The 27,887-nt window shown below is 51.8% G+C and overlaps 1 protein-coding gene across 1 annotated transcript; it reads right to left on the bottom strand.

Moving 5' to 3' along the window:
* Window positions 1-16,698: 16,698 nt before the first annotated feature.
* LOC137450793 (sericin-2-like) lies at window positions 16,699-17,478 on the bottom strand. The gene has a single exon (XM_068157682.1). The coding sequence runs from the start codon at window positions 17,476-17,478 to the stop codon at window positions 16,699-16,701; it is 780 nt and encodes a 259-aa protein (XP_068013783.1).
* Between the last annotated feature and the right edge of the window lie 10,409 nt (window positions 17,479-27,887).

Below are 27,887 nucleotides of genomic sequence, written 5' to 3'. Positions count from 1 at the left end.
AGACCTTCAAGATCATTGAGTCCAACCTATCACCCAACACCAACTAATCAACTAAACCATGGCACCAAGCACCCCATCCAGTCTCCTCCTAAACACCTCCAGGGATGGTGATTCCACCACCTCCCTGGGCAGCACATTCCAATGGCAAATCTCTCTCTCTCTGGAGAATTTCTTCCTAACATCCAGTCTGAACCTCCCCTGGTGCAGCTTGAGACTGTGTCCTCTTGTTCTGCTGCTGGTTGCCTGGGAGAAGAAATCAACCCCCTTCTGGCTACAACCTCCCTTCAGGTAGTTGTAGGCAGCAAGAAGGTCTCCCCTGAGCCTTCTCTTCTCCAGGCTAAGCAACCCCAGCTCCTTCAGCCTCTTCTCATAGGCCTTGTGCTCCAAACCCCTCCCCAGCTTTGTTGCCCTTCTCTGGACACACTCCAGCAAGTCAACATCTTTCCTAAACTGAGGGGCCCAGAACTAGACACAGTACTCGAGGTGCAGCCTAACCAGTGCAGTGTACAGGGGCAGAATGACCTCCCTGCTCCTGCTGGCCACACTGTTCCTGATGCAGGCCAGGATGCCGTTGGCCCTCTTGGCTGCCTGGGCACACTGCTGGCTCATGTTCAGCCTACTGTCAACCAGCACCCCCAGGTGTGTGCAGCCTGTTGGGAATGAGTGGTTGAGCCAGAGTGGAGAAATCATAAAGTCACCTCCTGCATGCCGTGCAGGCAATGTTCCACCCCTGCAATTCAGGGTTTGGGGAGTGACCCTACTTGGCATACTTTCTTGCCTTCCTCAGGTGCTAAACTGTCCCTGTCAAAATCCCTGGATAGATCCTTTACAGGAACCAGCAGCAAGGACAGGAGCTTCTCCCCAGCAGCTGGTGGATGCTCAGGTGGGTGAAGCAGGGATGTAAGCTGCATTTGCCCATTTTCTGGACCTTGTGTCTAAGTTGGCAGGTCTGATGGATGTGCTGCGTGGTTACAGAGGCCAGTATGGGAACAGGGCATCCGAGGACACCAGGAGGACAGCGAGAGCCTTGTCATGCAGCCTAGTCTCACAGCAAGTGTCTATTAATAAGCCATGCCTGTGCTTCCTGCAGGTATTTGCAGTGTGCCTGCTCCTTGTTAGCTTTGAAAACCACAGCGCCCTTCTGACACGGCCAGTCCCGTCCTTTCAGCGCAGCAGTTGGTACCACAAGTGCATTTGGCTGGGGATCTGTGTTGGTAAACACCTATCTCACTTGGGGAAATGAACAGGATTTCCCTCTGAAAATGATCTCTGTCTCCAGATGAGCAGTTTCAGGCTGTCCTCTGGAGCCTCTCTGCTGTGGAGACAGCGGCTGGCTGGCTTTAGTGCCGGCTGCAACATGTGCCACTGAGCCCAGGCAAAGCAATCGTGGGGACAGCATCTCTCCAGCCCATGAGGTCACCTCCCTGCTTTGTGGGCTGTCCCAGAACAACAGGGCAGGTGGAGGGTCCCTTGGAAAGGGGTCTTTGAAAGCTGCCAATGTGTGTGGACCTCCTGAAAACTCTGCAAGGTGGCTGGTTTCTTAGCTTTTGCCCAGGGCAGAGCCCCTTGTGCCGTGCCGATGCTTTGGCACACAAATCGAAACTGGCATTGTTGCAAAACAGGACCAGTTGGCAACTGGAATGAGCCCAGCCTGTGAGTTAGCTTGGGCTGGAAAAGTAAGGGAAAAAGCATTTTCAGCCCAGGGAAACAATGGGGAAGTGAAATGGAAACTTGGACTTCTGAGTTTCTCCACCCTTCTCCGAGAAGAGCAGTAGGGTGCAGAGGGCAGTTCCCAAAATCCAGTGTCTATTGTCACTGAGTTGTACCCTCTGAGAAGCAAATGTCATCTTGGTGTTAGATGTGCAGCTCCTGCTGGAGTGACTTCCTGCTCTTCAGCTGCAGCTGGAGACAAAGGGAAGAGTTGCTGCTAAGGAGCTATTTATGGAGAAATTCACCCAGATATTTGCATCACTAGTACAAGACAAGGCAACACCACAGCTTTCCTACTGTGGTTGGCACTCAGAGGAGGTTGGGAGCCTCGAGGTCCTGTGAGTGGTAAGAGCATGTCTCAGCACTGCTTGTTCACAGGAGAAGAAGCCAGTTTGCATCTCTGGAGAAACAGCCATGCAGAAAACCACAAGAACTCGTCATTCTGGTCAGGCCCTTGGATTTCCTCAGGATTTTTTGAATGCTCCACCACGATTTAAATTCCCAGTGGGTAGTCTTGCTGTTTGCAAGGCCAGCTGGGACTGGGGGAAGATGCAGGTAAGTTGGCAAGTGGCGTTGCCCCGAAGCATTGAAGCAATTAGCCCACCTCAGCTGCAGGAACACGGTTAGCTGGCGGCACCTCACCCCTCCTGGTAAATTAGATACCACACCGTGGCTCATTCCCCCCAGAGAAGTAACTGGTTCACAACTTGCTGAGACAAATTCCCCCCACCTTTAATTAGCTGTGAGATGCTGGAGTGCCCAAAGCTCTCTCCCTGCCTGTGTTTACACTCAGTGCACCAATCCAGTTCAGGCTCCAGTCTCCAAATATTTGCAGCTAGCAAATATTGCTAAATGTTGCCATCCCTGCTCGCTGCAATTAGCTGGAAAACACAGGTTTGTATCCTCATTCTTTCAAAAAGCAGGAGACAGATCAGGCCCGATGCTTAGGTGTCATCAGGAGAGCCAGATCTGCTCCTCCAGCTTCTCCTTTGCTGTCTACTGATCCATTGTCATTCCCAAAAAAGAAGTGACAGGAGGAGAGGCTTCTAGCACCCCGAGGATGGAGCCCCTGCTGCCATGTAGCAGGAGCTGCTCGTCTAAATGAAGGGGCTGTTAGCACTGAAGGCTTGATCCTGCCTTTGCCCAGTGGGGTTTAAACCACCTCTCACACAATGAGTTTAAGGGCAACAAGGCTGGGGAGAGGCCTTGAACACAAGCCCTATGAGGAGAGGCTGAGGGAGCTGGGATTGTTTAGCCTGGAGAAGAGGAGGCTCAGGGGTGACCTCATTGCCCTCTACAACTACCTGAAAGGTGGTTGTAGCCGGGAAGGGGTTGGTCTCTTCTCCCAGGCAACCAGCACCAGAACAAGAGGACACAGTCTCAAGCTGTGCCAGGGGAGGTTTAGACTCGAGGTGAGGAGGAAGTTCTTCACCGAGCGAGTTGTTCGTCATTGGAATGTGCTGCCCAGGGAGGTGGTTGAGGAGATTGGACGTGGCACTTGGTGCCATGGTCTAGTCATGGGATCTGTGTTGATAGGTTGGACTTGATGATCCTCAAGGTCTTTTCCAACCTTAGTTATACTGTGGTACTGTGATACTGAGTTGCAGGCCACGTGTGCCCATGTGTGGTGCTTGCTTTCACTGGTGTGTCCATGACAGGTAGAGCTGGCTCGGTGCGAGGCTGTGGTGATTTTCACCACCTGAATTGTTACCCCTGCATGTCCCAGTGCAAGCTGGGGTGTGGGTGTTGATCAATCCCTGGAGAGGAGCCTAAAGCCAGCCCAGGCTGGACAGTGCTGAGGCAGATTTGGTGTTGCTGTGACTTTGAGATGAGATGCTCTCCTGGATGGCATATGCAGCTCTGTCTGGAAATGGAGCATCTCCACTCAGCTTGTGGTGTTTGAGGAAACTCTCACCTTCCCACATCTCCTTCCCTCCCATCATACTTCTCTTACTGACATGATAATGTCCAGGTAACTGAGGTGTTTTCAGATGAGCCTCCATAATTCTGACGGTGGCACGAATGTTCCCAGTCCTGCCAGCTCACGCTTGCCAGCATGAGACTTAGCACTTCTTATCCAGGAGCAAAGGCTTTGAAAACCTTAAAAACAATCTGCTTTTTACCCTGGGTCATGCTAAGCGGCTTTCAGGATGCAGTGATGCATGTTGCTGGCTGCAAAGGGCCTTTTTGGCAGTGAAACACTTCTCTGTAATTCACAGTAACAAAGCACACCGAAGCCGTGTCCCGCGAGGGGTGCTGAAGCCAAGCTTTGCTTTCCTATCAGGACGTACAAAGGTTAACTGAAAGATCTCAGCTCTGCTGACCCTTCAGCTCCTTACACAACCTTCCCTATGTGTGCAAAATGGATGTGAGAGGCAGCTTGGCTGGGCTTCCCTGTTCACAGGGGCAGCAGAGCTCTGCAGGGCTGGATGGGTCTGAGCAGGCATGGCCCTGAGGCAAGTGCTTAACAGCTTCCAGCTCACGGTGACTCAGTTCCAGAGGCGCTGGTCTGCACCTGGCTGCTGAGAGACAAATACCAGATAGGGACTGCGACTCTTGCCTGTGTGCCAGTTGGTAAGGACCATGACAGGGATTGCCACAAGCACTGGATGGCACACAGCAGCCATGGCAGTGGCCATGGAGCTCTCATTGGTGGCAGCTCTATCTTGGCATCAGTGAAGTGGCCCTGAGATGGCAAGGAGACAGCTTGGCTCTGTGGCAGGGGAGGAGAAGAACCTATTTGGGTCCAACAAATGACACTGTTCTCCTCAAGCTAAAATGAAGCTCAAGCTAACATTTCATTCCTCCTACCCAAACTCAGAATGCAGGAACCTTGGGCACTGGGATGCTTTCCTTTGCCAAGCCTCTGCACAGCCTGCTTTTAATGGAAAGTAAGTGCAGGCCTTGCTGAGGGCATGATGCTTGGTGATGGCTGAGCTTGTAGGTTTAAGACAATACAAGCAGGCAATAAGAAGAGCAAAACCACAGCCTCGTGGGTTTCTGACTGCATTATAGCATCATGAAGGAAAAGGGGGAGAGGAACAAGAGGAGGGGACAAGGGGGTGACCCTGATGACAGAGGAGCAAAGGTCTGACCCTGCTAACACAGTTCATCATGGTGAACTCTATCTGACTCTATCCAGCATTAGGTCCAGCACCTTTGTGGGAGGTGCTGCCCAGCTTTTGCCCAGGCAGCTGCTCCCACAAAGGTCAGGCTTTGCTGCTCACTTTATGCTGCACTTTAGAAAGGCATTTGCTGTGTTTGGCATTGGTGGGGTACTCAGGAATTGAGAGAGTTTTCTCTTCTGTGATTATCAGAGTGGCTGAAAGGCACAAGGTCTGTGGTATCTGGCATTTTGTCCCCTATCTGTCACTGGGCTGCAAGACTAAGAAGCCAAAAAGGGAGTAAAGGATTGTATTGACCCCTTCTCCCAGCATGGGTTAGCAGAAGCAAAAGGATGAATCACATTGCAGCACTCACCTCCTGGTTTTCCACAAATCACTGTACATTACAAGTGCTTTTGCATATTTTACAGCACTTTACAAAGCAAGGCAGCTAATCTGGAAGTTAGCTTGTGTGGAGAAGCACAAAGCATGTGCAGTCATAAAACTGCACTGCACTGGTTTGATGCCAAGCTATTGCATTTGCTAGTGTCTGAAAGGCAATCACCAGTATGCATCCAAAGAGTTTGGCTTGACTTCCCCCAGCTCCTTGTAGCTGGTGAGAACAAAAACACCAGCACAGCATCCTGGAAGTGTGTGCTGTGTTGTTGCCATGTGGTACAGATGTTTCAGTAGCAGAGGCACCCTCTGTCCAAGGGCTCACCTTTAGAAGAGCAGCATGCTTTTGTCTAGTGGGGGGGGGGGAGAAGGTAATCTGATTGAAAAGGACAGAGATAAGCAAAGCAGTGTCAAGAGGTTGGAAGAGTAATTGTTCTGGAGCAATTGGCATCCCTCTGACTAGGAAATGTGGTTTGGGGAGGTTTGGGGTTGCAAAAACACTGTTCCAAGTCTCTGAGAGCTAGTGAGGGGTTGGGGATTCATAAGGTTTCTCTTCTCCATCTGGCTTTTATCACTCAAAATGTGGGGATTTGCTATCTTTGCCAAAGCTGCTTCTCTGGCTGGTTTGATCAGGTGGTTCAGCAGTCAGCAGCAGTACCTACAGGACATGCATATGTGCACGCACAAAGGCTCAGTGTGGTCACATGAACCCTCTTCCCATAGGAAACCAGGCTAAAAATGTGGCCTCCTGACTCAGTGTTCAGTCTTTAATGGCTGTTCCCATGTCCCCTTCCTCTCTTCACTTGGGCTTTTGATGTGTCTGATCATTGGAGGGACAAGGGAGGAAGACAAATACTGAGGTTAATGGTAAAGGCTGCTGCTTTCCCCCAAAGGCTTTGCTCTTCCCTAATACAGGTGTTAGCTGCATCATCTTGGCCCCTCTCCTGCTGCAAAGAACAGCGTGGCCAAGCTGTTGTCCTCTTCAAAAAAGGTCCCAGCCATGAAAAGAAAGGCATCTTGTAAGAGGTAAGGGGACTGGAGATTCTGGGTGTCCAGCTCCAGCCAAGGGGGCAGCTGTGAGCCCACATGGTGGTGGCAGCCTGTTCCGCTCGTGCAGAGGACAGCCTGATCTGGCAGTAGCAGTTGGTGCATTTCCTGACTGTAACCTAGTTAAAGGGGAGGCTGAAATCTGTTGCAGGAGCAAGCAGCCAGGAGCGTTGGATGCTGGTGAAAGAAGGAGCATGATTCAACCACCTGAAGGCATCTCCCTGTAGGAGAATTACCTTCCCTATAAAGCAGCAGGCACTGCTCTTAAGTGTTGTCAAGCTTAAACCGGTTCCCTAGGTGACATCCTGGTAAGTGGATTTCCCAATTAAGCACACCCCGATTAAGTGGGCTGTGCTGTAATTACAGAGTGCTCACACTAGGAGCAAATCAGAGCCGTCTGCAGCAGAAGGGCTGGGTTGAAGCTCTTCCCCAGTCTGGAGTGGGTTGTACCAAGGCATTTCTCTTAGCTTGAAAGTGGGCAGGCAGGAGATGGGATTTTGCAGCCACCCCCACCATGCCAGTCAGCAGGTTCCCTGCAGAAGGAAGACTCACAGATTGCATCGGGTTGGAAGGGGCTCTCAAAGGTCATCTTGTCCAACCTCCCTGCAGTGAGCAGGGATGCTGGAGCAAACCCTGCTGCCACATCTTTAAACTCCCTGATATGGGAGCAAATTCCTTTTGAGTTTTCACTCCCATGCCTAGTTCACAATCCTCTGGATGAAGCTTTCACTGCTGGCAGAGGAAATCCCCACAAGCAGAGATGGCTGTGGGACACTGCACAGGGAAGTGGTGGTCCTGTGGAGGCAGAGGCTGTCAGATGGGGCTGTCACCTGCCAGGCAGACCTTACAGCCCTTCAGAACTAAATTCCCTTTGCCAGCCCAGGAGAGGTGGATTTTCACTCATGGCTCCCTCTCCCTGTCCCTCTGGCTTCTTCTTTGAAGGTGTCCCACCCCCAAAAGGAAGCCTCACAGTCCTGGAGACAGACTGGGGCTACCCAAGCCTGTACCTGTAATGCTTTGTGTTTCTCAGCTGCTGTTGGGACATCATGGAGGGAAGAAGATGGTCCTTTGTTGTCTCAGTGAAAGGAAGAAGAACTGAGTGTTTACTGCCTTGGATGGCTCAGAGTTTTTTAGCTGGATAGGGGTGTGAAACCCAGTTGGAGACCTTCTGGGAATTAGCTTATCAAGGCAACACTGAAATGCTGTGGATGAGACACAAAGTGTAGATAACAGTGCAAAGGGAGGTGAAATCTATTCCAGGAGTGAGGTGTGGCATAGAAGTATGACCACTTTGGAACTTGAACAGGACTCTAGACCTGAGCATGGACCCTCAGACCAGGCCAGTCTCCAGATTAGAGCCTGCCTTTCCACTCACCAGGTCTACCCATCTGCCCCAGATTCCTTCATTCCCCCTTGGCTAGGAAGTGACATAAGTACAGGGCACTACACCTACCCTGCAGGCTCCCAGTTCCCTAGGCCAGGCTGGCTGGTGAACACCTTTGGTGTCTGTGGTGCTTCCAGGGCTCTTGTGCCTACAGACAAGATGGGTAAAAAGTCCCTACACACACACATGTCTTTTCTCAGGCTTACAGGGTGGGGAGCAAGAGGTTATTCAGTTTACAAAGGTGAGACCTTACATTTTGTGGTGACAGATTAGAGGAGAACATTACAGTGGGAACTGGTAGGGGAAGCCAATGAGCTGCTCCTACCTTTGAGAGGGTTAACCATGTGTACACAAAATGTCTCTGTCCCATGTGGATTGCTTTGCACTCCTGCTCACTGGGCTGATCCCAGCGCAGAAGGCACACTGCTGCTAGCCTACACCACTGCAGCACCTCCAACCCCTTGCTGATGCCTCCTTTCCTCCTTCTGAGCCCAGCAGCTTTCCTCCAGCCGGACTGTGGCGTCCCCACGATGCTTCTCTCTGCCGCCTTGGGCTGTGCAGCACATGTGTGTGCAGAGGCTGCGCTGCCGTTCCACCCCGAGGTCCTGCTGCTTCCATACTGATGGTTTTGCAGTGCCACCCACTGGCAGAGGTTCCCCAGAAACTCTCCTCTGCAGCTTTTCTCGGCCACAGATGCTCCAAAGATGAAATGCTGGAAGGATGGCTCTGGTGGGCGCAATTCATAGAGCATGTCCCATGGGTGCTGCATTTGGAAGCCTTGTGGCATCCCTTCCCCTGTATCTCAGGGCATGCTGAGCCTGAGCTGCAAGGTCACTGGTTGGGCAGAGTCCCAAGTGTCAGCTCAGGCTATGTTTAAGGCAACTCATACTGCCTCACCCCAGCGGGCTGTCCAACCCTCATCCTGCCTGCAGCGGGGCAGGGCCAGCAGCAGCAAGGTCGTTTCCCATCCCAGATTGGTTTACGTAGGTTCTGCATTCACATTTTCCTATGCAGGATAAAATACAAAGCCCTGGCTGGTACCAAAACCCACCCTGTGCATAAGGAACACCCATTCCAAGTGGGAGTGTGCTCCCAGAGGTGCAGGCTTGGGGACTTGTGCGGGTGAGGATGCCTTGGGGCCACTTCATTTAACAGCCAGAGTGGTCTCTCCAAATTCCCCTTGTCACTTTGACTCCATTTATAGCCTAGTTTCCATTCCCAACTAAGTGCCTGATGTGAGCCCAGTTGAGAAACAGGAGGAGAGGCAGTGAAGAGACAGAGCAAGGCAGTTCACTGGGTCTGTGCTTAGTGAGCTGCTGTGCACAGGACATGGGTGCCAGGCTGGTACCCAGAGGAGGCAGCCAAAATCAGCTCAGCCCAGATGAGATGATTGTGTCAGGGCAGCAGCTGCACACATGGACCACCAGCAACCTTCTCCCCAGCCTCCTCTTAATAGGCTGTGAGTGCTTGTTTAAAATCAAGCCTGACAAATGGCATGTTGGGGGCGTCAAGTCCTGGAGCACTGTCTCCTGAAAAGTATGAAAAGGCACTGGAAGGGAGCCTGGCACAGCCTCCCAGATGACAGTAATTAAAGGCTTTTGCACTCAGTGCTGGGAGCTGCTCCTCTTGCAAATTGGCCTTGATTGAAGAGGAAGAGAATGATTAGGCTGAAGAGGAGTGATGGGGGTGGCAGGCAAAACCACAGAGGTAAGTCTCAATTTGTCTTCTGATTTATTTTGTTCCTCCTCTTCCTTTCTCCCAAACTGTGTCCGTTTGGGTGGAGGGAGCAGGTCCCAGCTCCACACAGCCTGGGCTGGCTCTGCCCAAGCTGCCTGGGGTGGGTGTTTGGCTGAAAAGGAACCACTGAGCCCTGGCCCTGCCTGCACAGCCCTAGAGCATCACCCACTGCTTCCTGCAGCTGGCCTGCTTAGAGAAAGCTCTCCTGGCCAGACGGCCCCAGGGTCTCCCATCCCTTTGCAGAGCTGGCATGACCTGGGCTACACCCCTAGCTCTCTCCAGGGCCTGTATCCTATAAACTCCAGGGTTTGCAGTTCTTTCCCCTATTTTAATATTATAAAGGGAATATTGACAGCTTGTTCCATCCAGGTTTTATCATGGTTTTTATTTTAAACTGCTGGGTTTGAGTTCTGAAGAAGTTGTCTGAATGTATTTGAGTTTAGGGCTAAGCCCTGCATCAACCTGAGTGGCTACTGCAGAGCAGCTGATAGCATTACAGAAACATGCTCCCTTCTTTTCCTAAAGCTTTGTGCCTTAGCACCAAAGACATCCTGGCTCTGGTTGCCCTGGCTGGGGTCCTCCATGGAGCAGCTTGTCTTGAAGCACTCTGGGAAGTCGCTGCAGTGTGAGCACTGATGCTACATTGAAACCCAGGGCCAAGGAACTGGTGCAAAATTCAGCCTGGAGTCCAGAGCATCAACAGCCAGGTAAAGCAATCCAGCTTGGGTTATGGTGGGATAGAGCATCTCTTTTGTCTTGCTGTGGAGGGCAGCAAAATAAATGGTCTTTATTCAAGCAACTGTAAAAACCCCAGCACAGAGCTTCTGAGCAGCCAGCCTCACTTGAGGAAGCTGCTGACCCAGCCTGCAAATGGATCCCATTGTCCAGTCCTACATCCACCAAACCCAGTGGCCAAACTCCCTACAGGCAGCTGTGAAGCAGGTTTGGTGCCCTACACTTGCTGCTCATTAACATTTGGATGAGATCTGCAGTGTGCTCAGTCCACTGCAGCAAACGTGTTTGTCCCAGAGCAGTGACTCTGCAGGGTCACCACGCAATTCAGTGAGGCTTAGGAAACGTGCAGGCTGGTGCTGAGGCAGGGCTGCAAACCTCTGGCAGGAAAAAAACCCATGCTGGGTCAGAGTGAAACCTGTGTTTGAATAAAAAGGATGGCACGACTGAGGAAAGGACAAAGGTGATTTGCCTGCCAGCTGGAGTGAGGCACAATGCCTGCCCATCCCTGTGTGCCATGCCTTAGCCCCTTCCCCAGAGCCCAGCAGGAGATGCTCTGCCTGTCTGGGCTCCAGCTCCTGCAGTGGCACTCAGCCACCTTAAATCCTCCCTGGCCTTTCAGAGGGGAAGCTGCTTGTTGGAGGGGGCAGGGTAAGTGAAAGAGGGAAGCCAAACAAATTGCTGCTAGCTCCTGCCAGCACTGGAGGCAGTTACTACATGAGCAAGGTTTGCAGCTCTGGTGCATTCAGCACGGCAGTGTCTGCGTACCCAAACCCTCACACACAACAGGCTTTGGAATCTTGAGGTCAGCTAAAAAACCTACCTGAAGTCCAGAGATGGTGCCTGAGCTTTGAATCCAGGCTTCAATATCCTCCTGAGTTCTTGCAAAGTGGTTCATAAGGGCCATACTCAGAAGCGTTGCAGCCGTGAGCAGCTGGCTGCTGGAGGAGCAGCTAAGGGATGTCGCAGGGCTGGCACACCCCAAGTCCATACAGGACCACTCTGGCTTTGAGGGGTGATCAGGGAAGCTGTGTTTGAGCAGGGCTGGATACTTCTCCAAGTCTGTGTGTGTTGCCTGCAAACCTTCAGTGCTTGAAGACCAGGACCACATTCAAGGCTAGTTTTTCCTTCAGAAGGTGGAAAGAAATAGAGAGAGAGTGCTTCCTCCTCCAAACTAGAAGGGAAGCTGTATTCCCTTTCCTCTCCAAAGCATCCAGGTTTCGTCCTGACTCTGCTCTGTGTAACTAAGGGAGCAGCAGCATCTCATGGTTCCCTCCTATTATCCTCATTTTCATCATCCTGATTTCCAGCTGCAGTCAGGCTGGCTGGTGGGTTCAGCTGATTGCACTCCAGAACAGCACAACAAAACCTCCAGAAGATCATTTTTCATTTCCATGTGCTTCCCCACTGCTGCCTGCAACCCCTGTGCCACACTTGGCTGCAAGAGGTTCCCTGGGACTCAAAGGGCTGGGCTGTGTAGGGCAGGCAAGGGGGGTCTTTAACCCCCACAGTGCCAAAAGGCACCTTTGTGGCCCTGCTGCTCATCTCTCCTGGTTATGCAGCAGTGTGACTAGACAGCAGATGACAGAGGTTAGGAAGAGGCCTGGGATGGCTGGGATGTCGTTGCCATGGAAATCATGCAGTGTCTGGAATAGCAAGGACGAGATCAACTCCAAAAGTAATGATCTGTCACATTGATTAAGGGGGAGGCAGAGGGATTTTGTTTGGGGAAAGCCTCATGCTTTGAGCAGTATGAATCCATATGCCACCTCTCCCTGTTTGCCTCCCCCTGAAGGGCTCTGTCAACAGGAAATAATCTGATTGGTTTTGACCGGGGGTTTCTCCAGGGAGTTCCGAGGTGGTTCCTGCCCATCACTGTGCTGCACAGCTCTGCCATCCCAGGATGAAAGGCACCGAGGCAATGCAATATTCATTCACTTCCTCTTCCCTCCTTCATTCATTTCTTCATTCATCTGCTTCATTCACATTTCCCTGGCTCTTTAATGAGCAGTGCTTAGCCTCTGCAGTCCTGCAGAGCCTTCCCCTGGTATGCTCTTCACTGCAGATGGCTGGCTGCAGGCTTATTTATTTTGCAGGGCACAGCTTGGCAGAGCTGAAGCAGGGGTGCATTGTGCCCAGCTGGCACTTGGATCTTTAAACCCCATGCATATCCCCCCAGGTTCTGCTATTCCATCTTTCACATCTTGATGATTTCTCTGTTTTGTGATACCCAGCTCCTGTCCTCTTCATGGGAGCCCATCGCGATGCTGACGCCTGTGCCCATAGCAGCCCTCCTGGGGCAGAGGCTTGGCAGGAAGAGGCAAGTGGCTTCACTGGGGAAGCAGGAGGGAGCTGAGCATGAAATGGGCATCACTGGAGTGCTGGTGCCAGGCACTTGCTGCTGAGCCAGAGCCACAAGAATTAATATCCTCAGAACTATGTCGTCATCCACCTGCCCTTGGTGCAGTGGTGTCCTTTGTGGTCCTTGAGAGCATGGGATGATTTCTGCTTTTCTCTGCCTGGTGTCCTGCTCTCAGAGACCAACTCAGGAGGAGCTGACAGGTGCCAGCCCCTGTGTGAGCTCCAGGCTTGGATCAAGGGAGAGGAGCCACAGGCCAGCGGCTACGTGGCAAGGGACCTGACTCCCGGGGTGAGAAGCTTGGGCAGTGACAGGTCACAAGCCACATGCAGGAGCAGGAGACACAAGCAAGCCCCTGCATTTGGGGATTTTCATCAAATGGGCATGGCTCCTTCCTCCCATCACCTCCATGTGGACACTCACAGGGTATAGGTGTGTGGAGCAAGCACCTCTGTATTTCAGTGCCCTGTTTTAACCACTCCAGAGCCGTTTGGAGTTTTTCTCCCCAGCAGGACCCAGACATTTCTCTTGAAGAAAATTAAATGGCCGGATAGCGGCTGGGTAGACATCCAAGACAGATTAAAAGAAGCAAGCTGATTTTCCTGCCCATGATCTCACTAGTGGAAAATGATCCTTTCCTTCCCCAGCCCAAACCCCACTTTTGCAGTGCATGCAGGCAAGCTGTGCTCCATGGCTCTGCAGAGAGCTAAATGCGGTTCTGAGCCGAAGGAGCAAACAGAAAACATCCGCTCTTTGTACAATGCAGAAAGCTTTCTCCTTTGTTCCCTGCTTTTTATCAAGTATCTGCTGCCATTATTGTTACTCACTGGGTTATTACCTCTGAGTGGCTACTTCCACCAGCCTGAGCTGGTTTATTGTCTGCTCGCAGCAATTATGGATTGGGATAATTCCTGTCATGCTGTTTCATTGTGGAAGGATCTACTGTGCTCTGCAGCCCAAGGTAACTTGAGGTGATTTCTGCTGCTGAGTTACCCATCAAGCTAATGAGGAGTGGGTGGCTGGTGCCCCACTGTATGCTGGGACACAAGCATCAGTGAGAGGTGAACCCAGGTGCCTTCACAGCGTGAGAGAGGCATTCAAAGGAAAGTTTGTTCAGTGATGCAGAGACTGGGGTCAGGTTCATTTCAAAGACTAGATCATCTTCATTTATTAGTGGACAAAATGTTGGTCAACACATTGTCCCTCTGGATGTGCAGGCCTCTCTTGCAGTGTGTGTAGAGGACTGGAGTGTCCCTGCAAGAGGACTTGCAGTCCTGGTGGAAGATGCTCACTATCTTGTTTTTTTCTCACACCTAGGAGGTCATTCGGTCCCTTGCCCGGTGCTGCAAACACAAGATGAGGAAAGCATTCCTTGATCCCCCTAGGAACTGCCTCACCTTGTTGATTGCAAAGGGGAAATAAGATGAAAATGCTTCTCTGAAGATGGAAAAGGAGACCTTCTCGTAGGCCCCACACATCTGCAGAGATCAGAGCCTCAGTGCCACCATGCTACCTCTTTGAACTGTGGGGAGTTTCACCCCAGGCAGGAACATACACCTGGATTCACGGTCGAGTGCTCAGCTTTCAGGTTCCAAAAGTACCTGGTTATTTTTATTCCTTTGATACATGATCCACTATCAAAATAACTTCTTTCTTACTCTCTTCCTGGGAATCCCAAAGGAACCTGCCACAGGCAGTAACATTTATCAGTGAGGCACTGCCAAACCCCACCAGTTGACCATGCGCAGAAGAGGTCAGGTCAATCCTCGCAGAGCCCTGCAGCTGCAGCCCCCTGGTCAGTGCAGGGCTTCTTCTGAAGATGTGAGGGGTTTGTCCTGCAAGAGGATCTGTGTGCTTTGCAACCCAGATACTCAGGTTAGTAACAATGTGCTTTATACCTTCACTTGCTGGATACAGTCAGATTGTGAAACCTCTGTATGATGTGACTCGAAAGAGAAACCATTTCCACTGGGGACCTGAACAACAAGCAGCCTTTGACCAGATAAAGCAAGAAGTGATTCAAGCAATGGGTCTGGGACCTGTCCGACATGGTCCAGACATTAAGAACATTTTGTACACGGCTGCAAGTGACAATGGTCCAACCTGGTGCTTGTGGCAAAAAGCTCCAGGTGAGACCCGTGGACGACCTCTTGGTTTCTGGAGTCGAGGTTACAGAGGCTCAGAGGCTAATTATACTCCAACAGAGAAAGAAATGTTAGCTGCCTATGAAGGAGTGAAAGCATCTTCTGAAGTGATTGGAACTGAATCACAACTTCTTTTAGCTCCCAGATTACCAGTTTTGAATTGGATGTTCAAAGGCAAAGGATCCACACCACATCATGCCACAGACTCAACATGGTCTAAGTGGATGGCTCTGATAACACTGAGAGCTCGAATGGGAAATTTTGAAAGACCTGGTATCTTGTTTTCAAGGCCGAGGCCTTGGCAGAAAGCCCAGCACAGAGACAGAGCTGCAGAGCTGCTGCACCGTGGAAAGGCAGAAGCAAGACTGAAGATAGGGTGCTGGAAAAACCCAGTATAGTCCCAGCTCAGAAGGTGCTTCCTCCCACTTCACCAATGAAATTAGTTTAGACTATTCCTTCCGTTTACCAACTTCCATCCACCATATTCCCTTTCTTAAGGGGGCAACGTCAACCGGCCACAATCACTCTCATGGGGAAGAACCTCCTCCTCACATCCAGCCTGAATCTCCCCACCTCCAGCTTCATTCCATCCCCCCTAGTCCTATCACTCCCTGAGATCCTGAGAAGTCCCTCCCCAGCCTTCCTGTAGGCCCCTTTCAGATACTGGAAGGCCACAATTAGGTCACCTCGGAGCCTTCTCTTCTCCAGACTGAACAGCCCCAACTCCTTCAGTCTGTCCTCATAGCAGAGCAGCTCCAGCCCTCTGATCATCCTTGTGGCCCTAATGCCATAACGTGCTCCCCAAATCCTCCATGCCAAGACTCCATCTAAGTCCAGCACAAGTAGCAATGAGTTTTTCTAAGGAGGCTTGATGATAAGAAGTCTTTTTTTTCTTGCTGGTTTAGCAGCTGTAACTAGCAGGGCAGGGTTCATGGTTTGGGGTTGGGTTATTTTCCTGCAAAATGGCATTGTTCAGTTAGTCACCCCATTGTCAAGCTTGGGCCCCACAGAGAGCCCTAGGTGTCTGGACTGTACCTAGTACAGATAAGACCTGCTGAACTCACTTTACCAGAGCTCCTCCTGTGTTTGATCCTAAGCACATAGCCTAAGGTAGGTCAAGATTCACCTGTTTCCCCTTATTATCCTGTGCAGAGCATGGCTTCATGTTAGCTTTGCTATTTAAACCTGGCCCATCTGAACCCTCACATCCCCCAAGCTGGGGGCAGGTGTTGATCTGTTAGAGGGTAGGAGAGCTCTGTAAAGGAATCTTGACAGGCTGGATAGATGGGCAGAGTCTAAGGGCATGAGATTTAACACATCTAAGTGCCAGGTTCTACACATTGGCCACAACAACCCCATGCAGTGCTACAGGCTGGGGTCAGAGTGGCTGAAGAGCGGCCAGGCAGAAAGGGACCTGGGGGTGCTGGTTGACAGCCAGCTGAACATGAGCCAACAGTGTGCCCAGGTGGCCAAGAGGGCCAATGGCATCCTTGCCTGTAGCAGGAACAGTGTGGCCAGCAGGAGCAGGGAGGTCATTCTGCCCTGTGCTCAGCACTGGTCAGGTCACACCTTGAGTCCTGTGTCCAGCTCTGGGCCCCTCAGTTTAGGAAAGATGTTGAGTTGCTGGAACAAGTCCAGAGAAGGGCAACAAAGCTGGGGAGGGGTTTGGAGCACAAGGCCTATGAGGGGAGGCTGAGGGAGCTTCAGGCCGAACGGACACAGAGACTTCACCCCTTTCCTACCACAGGTTGGACCCTGGGAAATATCATTTGGTGGTGCAGGAGGCCGGAGACAGTAGGAAGCTACCTCTCCTGCTGCTTTCTGCTGTGCCTCAGTTCAGCAGAGGCTCTGAGTATCTGTAAATCCATCCTAAATTTTCAAAGCAATCTTCCTTGTGTCCTTTGTTGCTGTTGCCGTCGTGCTGCCGCTGTTGCCGTCGTGCTGCCGCTGTTGCCGTCGTGCTGCCACTGTTGCCATCGTGCTGCCGCTGTTGCCGTCTCGCTGCTGCCGCTGTTGCCGTCTCGCTGCTGCCGCTGTTGCCGTCTCGCTGCTGCCGCTGTTGCCGTCTCGCTGCCGCTGTTGTCGTCATGCTGCCGCTGTTGTCGTCATGCTGCTGCCGCTGTCGCCGTCGTGCTGCCGCTGTCGCCGTCGTGCTGCCGCTGTCGCCGTTGTGCTGCCGCTGTCGCCGTCGTGCTGCCGCTGTCGCCGTCGTGCTGCCGCTGTCGCCATCGTGCTGCCGCTGTCGCCGTCGTGCTGCCGCCACTGTTGCCGTCGTGCTGCCGCCGCCGTTGCCGTCGTGCTGCCACCGTTGCCGTCGTGCTGCCGCTGTTGCTGTCTCGCTGCCGCCGCTGTTGCCGTCGTGCTGCCGCTGTTGCCGTCATGCTGCCGCTGTTGCCGCCGTTGCCGTCTCGCTGCCGCCGTTGCCGTCTCGCTGCCGCCGTTGCCGTCTCGCTGCCGCCGTTGCCGTCTCGCTGCCGCCGTTGCCGTCTCGCTGCCGCCGTTGCCGTCTCGCTGCCGCCGTTGCCGTCTCGCTGCCGCCGTTGCCGTCTCGCTGCCGCCGTTGTTGCCGTCTCGCTGCCGCCGTTGTTGCCGTCTCGCTGCCGCCGCCGTTGCCGTCTCGCTGCCGCCGCCGTTGCCGTCTCGCTGCCGCCGCCGTTGCCGTCTCGCTGCCGCCGTTGCCGTCTCGCTGCCGCCGTTGCCGTCTCGCTGCCGCCGTTGCCGTCTCGCTGCCGCCGCTGTCGCCGTCTCGCTGCCGCCGCTGTCGCCGTCTCGCTGCTGCCACTGTTGTCTCGCTGCTGCCGCTGTTGTCGTCTCGCTGCCGCTGTCCTCTCTTGAGTTCCCAGAGCAAAGGCAAATGGTGGTCATCTGCAGAACTTATTGGCCATGGCATCACACTGATGGCATCCAGGGACCTGGAAAACAACCTTGCCAAGACCAGGCAACAACTTAAGTCATGCTGCTGTCTCTACTGCCTTCTGGTCCCATCAGCTATGTGAGAAAAGCTCTTTTGTTCTACACAAAGAGACTGAACCTAAGTTTTGCAGCTGCTCTTGATGGCCCAGAGTGTACTCAGGTATGAGCTGTCCATGCTGATTTTCTCCATAGGTAACTAGTGCCCGAGTGGATCATTAGAGTCCAGGATGACCTGGGAGACATACAGAAGCCAACATCTACCTGCCAGCTGTAGACTGGGTCCATCTGCTTGAAGGCAGTAACATCTGAGGTCCAGAAAGGCTCCCAGCAGTGGCATGCTGGTGGGTTACTTGAGATCTCCATCAGACACTAAGATAGTAGAGGTCTCCAGAGACTTTTGCTACTCAAGGTTGGTGTCTATTTTCCCCCTCATATTTTTGGCCCTTGACCTGCCCATTCAGCTTTTTTCCCCTTGTCCCCATCTCCTGAAGCATCCTTGGGGTTCAGCACACTGTGTGCAGGTTCATCTGTGTTGATGGATGTAGTCCTGCTAGGGCCTGATGGCATTTGTAAACATGTGCATTCTGTGAGGAAATTCCCTGCTCAAATGCAGGGAGATCTGAAACTCCGGCTGCTTTGTGTTCCCTCATGTTCCTGAGCCCTGTTCACCAGCCCTGGCCCCTGAGACAGCTCTGCTGAAAGCAAATCTGTCAGTCTTCACTGAACAGGGAATATTTTAAGGCTCTGAAAACAAAGTTTATTATAGTAAAGCTGCCAAAAGTATAACCACTGCCATGCTAAAATATCCTCTGCCTCCTACATTTGTAATGTGGGAGTCTTTTATATCCTCTTTACTGCTGCTGAACCATACATTTGTCTTGGCAGCAGATGTATACAGACTGGGACCTATTTCAGTGTCATGCAAAAGAGCTCTTAGGTTAAAAGATATATTAGAGCTTACTGGAAAGCTCGAAATTAGCTGTGTGATGATGCCATATGAAGATAAAGAATGAGCTATTTTATTGAGTTGTGATTTTACCCACATGGGTCAAAGCCATGTTCACATCTCCGAGAGGGCTCCCTGTGCCAAATTAACCATTGAATTTTGGGCAGCTAGTTGGAGACAGGAAAAAGGGACCTGGTTTAACCACCTCCAGAAAAGCACTGCCTCCTCCTGCACTGCATAGGAGTCACCCAAAAAGAAGGCAGCCAAGACTTAGCTCCTGCTCCAGCCATCGCTGGCCAGCAGGAGGGCTTCGTGGAGGGCATCCTCCTCTCATGCTCTCAGGCACAGTGGCAAGGAAAGACTCAGCTGGTTCCTACAAAGCTCTGCTGTGGTTGTTATTAAGACCAAGCTCATAAATGTTAGTGCTTCAGCAGCCAAGTTCCTCTGGGGTGCTGACAGACCTCTCGTAGCTCCCGGATTTAAGCAGTGGCATCAGATGTGTCCTCGGGTGGCCCAGGATTTCCTTGGGTGTTTGGCAGCAGCAGGCAAAGAGTTAACAATGAGAACAATCCTATGCACAGATTTAAGGGAAGGACATTTTTTAGTGTATGCTTTTTTGTTTCACATCTGAGCTCTTGGCACAGCATCCCCTGCCTCTAATCACACCTTTTAACTGCAGTTTAAATCAAAACCTGCAATGCTGGACCAGTTGGAACCAGTTTCCATTAAGCCACTCAATCTGCAACTGAGCAGACTTGCTGTCACCACGCCAGTCCCCTGCCTGCACCTCCGCAGAATGAGGCTCCCGCGGCAGCTCCCTGCTCCATCCAGGGGGATCCATGAGATGCCGGTCAGGATATGGCCCTGCCCATGGCAGGGGGGTTGGGACTGGATGATCCTTGTGGTCCCTTCCAACCCTGACTGATACTATGATACTATGCCCCCCCTGCTCCAGTCCTCTCCTCTTATTGCCCTCCCCTCAAACACCTGGATGGTGAAGTTCAGCTGGCAGCTGCACTGGCACAGGGAGGAGGCTCTTGCTGGACTCTGGAGCACAGCTTTAAAGCTTTGGCCATTTAATAGGTTAAAAAAAATCATTAAAAACATAAAGATTTCCAAGTTAAAGCAACCCTCTGCTTTTGTTCCTGAGTGTGATTTGCCTGAACATTAACCCCTTGAAGATGTCAGTTGAATAGAATAGAATTAAACAGATTGGAAGAGACCTTTGAGATCATTGAGGCCAACTTATCACCCAACACCATTTAATCAACTAAACCATGGCACCAAGCACCCCATCCAGTCTCTTCCTCCCTGTCTGGGAAAGGAGACCAACCCCCACCTTGCTGCAACCTCCCTTCAGGGAGTTGCAGAGAGCAATAAGGTCACCCCTGAGCCTCCTCTTCTCCAGGCTAAGCAACCCCAGCTCCCTCAGCCTCTCCTCACAGGGCTGTGCTACAAACCCCTCCCCAGCTTTGTTGCCCTTCTCTGGACACCTTCCAGCAAGTCAACATCTTTCCTAAACTGAGGGGCCCAGAACTGGACACAGGACTCAAGGTGTGGCCTGACTAATGCATTGCACAGGGACAGAATGACCTCCCTGCTCCTGCTGGCCACACTGTCATTGGCCCTCTTGGCCACCTGGGCACACTGCTGGTTCGTGTTCAGCTGGCTGTCAATCAGCACCCCCAGGTCCCTTTCTGCCTGGCTGCTCTCCAGCCACTCCAACCCCAGCCTGTAGCACTGCATGGGGTTGTTGTGGCCAATGTGTAGAACCTGGCACTTAGATGTGTTAAATCTCATGCCCTTGGACTCTGCCCATCTGTCCAGCCTGGCAAGGTCCCTCTACAGAGCTCTCCTACCCTCTAACAGATCAACTCCTGCCCCCAGCTTGGTGTCGTCTGCAAACCTACTGATGACGGACTCAATCCCCTCGTATAGATCATTGATTGAGATATTAAAGAGCACAGGGCCCAGCACTGATCCTTGGGGCACACCACTAGTGCCTGGATGCCAGCTGGCTGTGGCACCATTCACCACCTCTCTCTGGGCTCAGCCCTCCAGCCAGTTCCTAACCCAGCTCAGAGTGCGGCTGTCCAAGCCATGGGCTGACAGCTTGGCCAGTTGTTTGCTGTGGGGGACAGTATCAAAGACTTTGCTGAAGTCCAGGTAGACCACATCCACAGCCTGCCCCACATCCACCAGGCAGTCACCTGATCATAGAAGGAGATCAGGTTGGTCAGGCAGGACCTGCCCTTCCTAAATCCATGCTGGCTGGGTCTGATCCCTTGGCCATCCTGCAAGTGCTGTGATTGCAGTTGGTGGTTTTGCTACTTAGAGCTCTGTTCCTTCCATGCAAAGTGAGATCTGCTCCATGGTGCATCACAGCTCTGACAGACCGTGGGTTGGAGCCACAACTGACAAAGTTGCTTGGCCCCTGTTCTGCTCTCTGCTGGCATTCATCAGGGAGCTGATCTCCTGATTCTGTGGACTCTAAAAGAAAGTCATAGTTTGTTCCTTATGTGAGGCACAACTGATGCACACATTAGCAATAGGAAGGAAATGTTCTCAGACACCATCTTGGTTGCTGCTGTTCTCTCCATTGCTGTTCCCAGCCCCACAGTGTATGCAGGGCCTGAGGACAGAGGGAAGTGATGGCTCAGAATCCAGCACTGCACCACTGGCCTTCTGCTTTGGTTCCTTTCTGCAGCCATTCTGAAGATGGAATAAAGCAGGAAACACAGCATGCAGCCATAGAAATCCAAGCCAGTCTCTGAAGTCAGAGGTGGTTTAAAGTGGAATTGCAGCTGTGGCAGGGGAGCAGTGCATTTGCTGGCTGTTCCTGCTCTGTTTTCTCTAATCATTGAGGACTCATTCTATGAATGGGATTTTTATTGGTTTTTTCTTCCCCTTCATGTGTCACTGAACAGCATGAGACTGCTGCAGACTCTGAACTCTCAACCTCTATTTGTAGGCTCTGAGCTCTGAGCTTGCCTGCTTCAGTAATAGGGAATATCGTGTGCACTGGTGGCAGCAGCAAGCTGTATGATGGAGTGGAAGGAAACATGGCTCTGGAGCCAGGTTACTGCTTCAGACAAGGCTGCAGCAGGCCACGGCACCCAGCCCTCCCAGCAGATGGCTGTGGTGAAATAACCCAAGAGGTCTTGGTTAAAATTAATTGAGTTGATTAACTGAGCAGCTGCAGCATGGCTGTTGTCTGTGTGCCCTCCTCTCCAAGAGGAGAAGGTGCCATTGAACCCATGTATTGGCAGTGCTGGCTCTCTGGAGCAGAGGTTCTCACCCTGGATGTCCCATTGGCTCTGAGGAACCCATTGCAGGTGCCTGAGCCTCAGCTGGGATTGAGGACTTTTAGACCTTGTGACAACGTTTCTTAGGCTGGAGGTGAGGAGAAAGTTCTTCACAGAAAGAGTAATTGGCCATTGGAATGTGCTGCCCAGGGAGGTGGTGGAGTCACTGGCCCTGGAGATGTTCAAAAAGGATTGGTTGTGGCACTTGAAGCCATGGTTTAGTTGTCATGAGGTGTTGGGTGATAGGTTGGGCTTGATGATCTCTGAGGTCTTTTCCAACCTGGTCGAGTCTATGATTCTAGATGCAGAGAACAGAGGGAAGGAAATATCCTGGAGAGTTTCTTTGTTAGTGTCCACAGATGGATGGCATTGCCTTCCCTCCATCTGCTGGGAGCCCAGGATGGGGAAATGGTGCTGGCTGGCAGCATGGGAGGGCAGACTGGGGGCAAAGTGCTCTCCAGGCTCCTCAAAAATGATGTCAGCTCACCTCTGCACTTTCATTTTGTGATGTGCAGCAGGTGAGGTCCTGCTCTGGAAGTCCCTGAGTTGTGGATCAGTCGTGCAGCTGATGGAAATGATGCTGCTGAGGCATGGAAGGATTTTTGGGGTGGAATTCTTTCATTTTCTTTTTCAGCCAACCTATTCAGGAAAGAATAAGCTTTTATTTTCTTAGACACCACTTCTTTGCAGCATGTGTCAGGCTAACAATGGCTGGGTATCCCTCCAAGGCTGTAAAATAAGCTCATTCATCCTTTCTATTTGTTGTAGGGAGAACAAACCCAGCAAACAAGCAAACAAACAAAAAAAGCCCCCCCCCCCCCCCTACACACACACACAAAAGAAATCTACTGAGCTACTGTTTGCTTTCCAGATGGAGCCTGTGGCATGGCACCAGCAGCCAAGCACTGCTCTGGGTCAAACACGAAGGCAATGTGCAGTTTGTGTTCACTCAGCTGCACGGATGCAGAGGGAGGGAGAAGGCAGGAATGTCAGTGGGAGCCTCTTGTGGGCTCCTCCTCACCAAGGGGAGCCTCCCTCCCACTGCCTTTGCTGGAGCTCTGTAATTTCCAGCAGGCTGATGTTAACCGCAGATCAGGCAGGGAGCAGGCTGGGTTTCAGCCCATGGCCACCTTGCCCTTGAGGCAGGGCTGAATCGCCGCCCCGCGCAGCACACAAAGGGCCACGGAGATGCTGGAGATGCTCTTTGGGGGGCGTGGGGGCAGCTCAGTCTGCATCAGCAGTGCAGATAGATGGGGGATGCTGTCACTTGGTGTGTGCCAGTGGCCTGGTGCTGTGTGCCAGTGGCCTGGTGCTGTGTGGCACTGAGATGCAGCAGAGGCTGGGGGTAAGATCACAGAGTGACAACTCTGGGGAAAGACAGCAAAGGAGTTGCCTGACTCCCTGGAGAAGGGCTTGATGGAGGAATTTGGCTGCTAACCCAAAACTCCTTGCTGGTGACAGGAGACTGGGGAGGGGCAGTATCTCAAGGATGGTTGTGAGACAAGGACAGCAAACCTGAAAAGAGCTTTACCTGCCAGGAGCAAAATGCTAGGGAAAGTGTATCCAAGCTTCTGGAAAATCTGTGGGGCTTTTCTGTTAAAACTGAACACAGGGCCACCCTGGAGAGCTGCAGGAGCAGCAGTTCTGTATCTGCAGTTGCAGGTAGAGGTGGGCACACACTGGCATGAGATCTGATCCAGTTTCAACCTAAAACAGAATTCATGAACAGTCACTAATGCTCTGGTGGCCTTAGCTGAAAATCAAACCTCCCCCCAAATTACCCAAACTCATGAGCACTTGGACTAAGGCACTTCAAATGAGGCTGTCTTCTCACTTGTGGGATATCTCTCCTTGGCCACAAGCTCTGTCTGCATTGCTTCCCACCAGGGACTGTGCTGATGGGTTTATACTTTCTAGAGGAAAAGGAGGTTGTGGGTGCTTAAAACACAGACAAAAGCCCAAACAAGAAATGGTCTTGAGCGCAACTGAGCCAGACTGAATCGGAAGATCAGGATTAACCTTCACCCAGTAGATTCTCCCCTTTCCATGGATGTTCCAAGAAACACTAGCTCCCATTGTCATGGCAGCTGTCTTGAAGATCTTGAGCTATCAGGCCTTCACCCTCCCCTCATTTCTTTCCAGGTTTGAGGAGATACTTTATCTTGACTAATCTGGGCCAGCCCATGAGCACGTCCCACTGACTTCACCAGCAAGCAGGTCTGGTCAGAGCCGCTTGGCCTGGAGGTGCAGCCCAAAAGCAGGATTCAAACCTAAGGAGAAGGAAGATTTGATCAAGGGAAGGAGTGGAGCAGACATTCCTCCCATCCTTCCAGTAGGTTTAGGGCCTTTGGTGTTTTTACTTTGGTTTTACTGGTCCAAAAGCAGAGGAACCATCCATACAGATGAACTGCTCCCAGATTCTCCCATTGCAGCATGACTGGTATGGATGCCAGCAGCTGGAAGACTGAAATAGCAGCTACCATTGCTTAGCCCCCACTGATTTGTCCTGTGGTTTTTCCATGTCCTTTAATCTCCAGTAAATAATCCCTCACTTCCTTGTGGTCTTTCTAATTCCATGCTCTGTGCCGATGCTTCCTGTAAACAGCAGGGCTGGTGGCCCAGGCACAGCCACCACTGTGTAATTGAGGCTCTCCCATGCCACCCAAAGGGCATGTGACAGAGCTGTTTTGCAGGCTGGATGTGGCTGTGTCCAAGAGCTGAATAATGGGCACGCCTGATTCTCCTCTCCACCCAGCCAGCAGAAGTCAGAGCTGGCTCTGCTGAGGCCAGCGAACAGCACAGCTGTAAGACCAGCACATGTGAGAGCATCAGGTCCTGCTACCCAACAAACTGCACCATCTGGCCTCCAGCAATCATGATTAGGCCACTGCCTGAAAGCAAAATTGGGCTAAATTATGGGCAATGAGTTCCCTTCAGAACTTGGGACTCGTTCTCCCATGCAGGAGCTGTGACCAGACCTTGCCCAGCCCTTAACTGCCGTGGCTCCAGTCTAAAGTTTTGAGTAGGGGCCTAAAATCAGAGAGGGGTAAAGAACCTGTGCTGAAGGAAGTCTTTCCTGGTGTTCACTGCCCCACAGGCTTGATCCTTTTTGTTCTTGTAAGTAAAAGGCCCCCAGATCTTCTGGGGTGCTCGAGGGAGGTTGAGAAGGCATTTTTCCAATCAAAGTATCATTAAGTGCTTTATGCCTCTGGCAGCTGTAAGATTTGGGTATCAGATACCCATCCTCAGCCCTAAGAGAATTTATTTTCCCAGAGTGAGTTTGTGTTAAGCCAATGGCAGATCGAAGAGGGCTGTGACAAGAGCTGGACTGTGCTTTCTGTGTGGCACAACTCTCCCTCCTGTCTGAAACCTCGTTTCTCTGGCTTTCTGCTGACCACTGGATCCCTCCCCAGATACTTGACCACCCAGGAATCTGTTTCTGCAGGAACATCTTTACTCCAAACATATCTTAGGCTGTGACTTGTGCTTCTCCTGGTCATCCTTGTGCACTTGGTCTCTGCACATGCCTGCCTAGAAGGTGATGGTGTGAGTGTGCTTACAGAGTTGGTTGTGGAGGTGGACAGAATACAGAATTAACCAGGTTGGAAAAGACCTTTGAGATCATCCAGTCCAACCTATCACCCAGCACCATCTAATCAACTAAACCATGGCACCAAGTGCCTCATCCAGTCTCTTTTTAAACACTTCCAGTGATGGTGGCTCCATCCTGTTAGTCCTACCAGTATTTACAACTCCCAACAATAATGCTTGGGAGGGGTCCTAAAACCAGATCCTTCACATGCTCCTTCATTGCATAGCTACTTCCAGGCATGGCATGGCAGAGAGAAGAGAAGGGGAGAGAGAAGAGAAGGGGAGAGAGAAGAGGTTCAGAGAGGAGAGGAGAGGAGAGGTTCGGAGAGGAGAGGAGAGGTTCGGAGAGGAGAGGTTCGGAGAGGTGAGGAGAGGAGAGGAGAGGGAAGAGAGAAGAATTAACCAGGTTGGAAAAGACCTTTTCATAAAGCCCAACCTATCACCCAACACTGTCTAATCAACTGAATTATGGCACCAAGCACCCCATCCAGTCTCCTCCTAAACATCTCCAGTGATGGTGAGTCCACCACCTCCCCAGGCAGCCCATTCCAATGGCAATCACTCTTTCTGTGAAGAATTTCTTCCTAACATCCAGCCTAAACCTCCCCTGGTGCAGCTTGAGACTGTGTCCTCTTGTTCTGGTGCTGGTTGCCTGGGAGAAGAGACCAACCCCCACCTGGCTACAACCTCCCTTCAGGTAGTTGTAGACAGGAATAAGGTCTCCCCTGAGCCTCCTCTTCTCCAGGCTAAGCAACCCCAGCTCCCTCAGCCTCTCCTCACAGGGCTGTGCTCCAAACCTCTCCCCAGCTTTGTTGCCCTTCTCTGGACACATTCCAGCAAGTCAACCTCCTTCCTAAACTGAGGAGCCCAGAACTGCACACAGGACTCAAGGTGTGGCCTAACCAGTGCAGTGTCCAGGGGCAGAATGACCTCCCTGCTCCTGCTGGCCATACTGTTCCTGATGCAGGCCAGGATGCCATTGGCCTTCTTGGCCACCTGGGCACACTGCTGGCTCATATTCAGGCTACTATCAACCAGCACCCCCAGGTCCCTCTCCGCCTGGCTGCTCTCCAGCCACTCTGACCCCAGCCTGTAGCACTGCCTGGGGTTGCTGTGGCCAATGTGTAGAACCCTGCATTTAGATGTGTAAATGTCCAGGCTTTGATCCATTGGATATTTCAAGTCAATCCTCAGTTGTTTATTTTTTAGCTCCCCACAGCCAAGCTGAGGCAGCTAAGGGAAATCTGCTAAGTCTATCAGCATTAACATCTGAGCTATCAGAGCACTGGCTCCATCCCTATGAGGGCTGTGCACATGTCAGTTGGCACTCTTGGATGAATTCTTAGAGCTGAGGCATAAGCAAGTGCTCAGTCTAGCTTGGCATTGGGGGTGCTGAAAAACAAACAAAAATGCCAGGAGGGAAAGGGCAACCTCAGTTTGTGTCATTTGATGCCACTTAACATCTGCCACCTTGCTCACAATGGGACAGTTAATAGCTAATATGTAGCAGGGCTGAGTTTCTCCATTGAATGCTGACGACCCTGCTGTCCCTCACTGTGCTGCCCGTGTCTTAGGGACTTGCATGCATCCTGCAGGTGGCTGAGGCACAGAGACACCTGCAGTGGGTGTCCTGCTCTGTGTCTCTGGTGCTGACTAAAGGAAGCTGGAGGGCTGATGTGAGGAAGCAGGTGGGAGGTTTGGGTTGCTGGCTGCCCAGAATGGCTGAATGTTCCCAGGAGCAATCCCAGAGAGATCACACAGGGGTAGATAATTTCTTCACCCCTGGGAGGACTGGGAATTGCTGGCTCTTTTCATGACCACCTTTCTCTTGTGAAGTGGGTGTCACATTAGCACCAGGCTGAGCTGCTGGCTGAAACATAGCCTTATGCAAAATCAGGCTTTAAATGTCCTACAAGCTGGGAGATGGTTTGGTGAATCCTCCTGAAAGCATCCCAGGTGTGGATGCAGTGACCCCATTCTGCATGCATTTCTGCCTGCTGCCACAGATCTCACCAGCCTCAAGCTGATCACAGGCCTCCACTGCTCGTTTTCCCTGACAGTGGGGCTGTGAGAAACCTTGAGGGCAGAAGGGCTTTGCCCAGGCAGCAGTAGGAGCCCTTGAGACCTGAAGCCAATAATCCTTGCCTGGATCTGCTCCTTTTGGCTCCAGGCACTGCTGAGTTTGCTGGTGGAGAAAACCACTGTGCTGGATCAAACCACTGTCAAAGGAGGCTTCACAAAAGTGAATAGCTGGTGGTCAGGAAGAGCTGCCAGGCTCCTGCTTTCTCAGTAACCAATAAAAGTGCTTTTGTAACACAATTAACGTGATGCCTTGCTGAGGACCGAAGGAAACTGGAATTGAGACATTTGTATTTTGACAGACTCTGTGGAAAACTTCTGTTCAGACTGGGAGGAATGAAACCAATAAATTTCTGACAAGCCCCTTCAGAATGCAGCCCTCAAGATAATAGATAGGCTGTTCTGACTGCGGGTGAATAAACTCTGTTTATATAAGCATT

The sequence above is a fragment of the Melanerpes formicivorus genome, unplaced genomic scaffold (genome assembly GCF_026170545.1).
Source record: "Melanerpes formicivorus ecotype bairdi unplaced genomic scaffold, bMelFor1.0.p_v2 SCAF_38, whole genome shotgun sequence".
In the NCBI taxonomy this organism is placed as follows: Eukaryota; Metazoa; Chordata; class Aves; order Piciformes; family Picidae; genus Melanerpes; species Melanerpes formicivorus.
The sequence above is the reverse complement of the archived record's forward strand: the minus strand, read 5'-3'. Positions and strand labels throughout refer to the sequence as shown.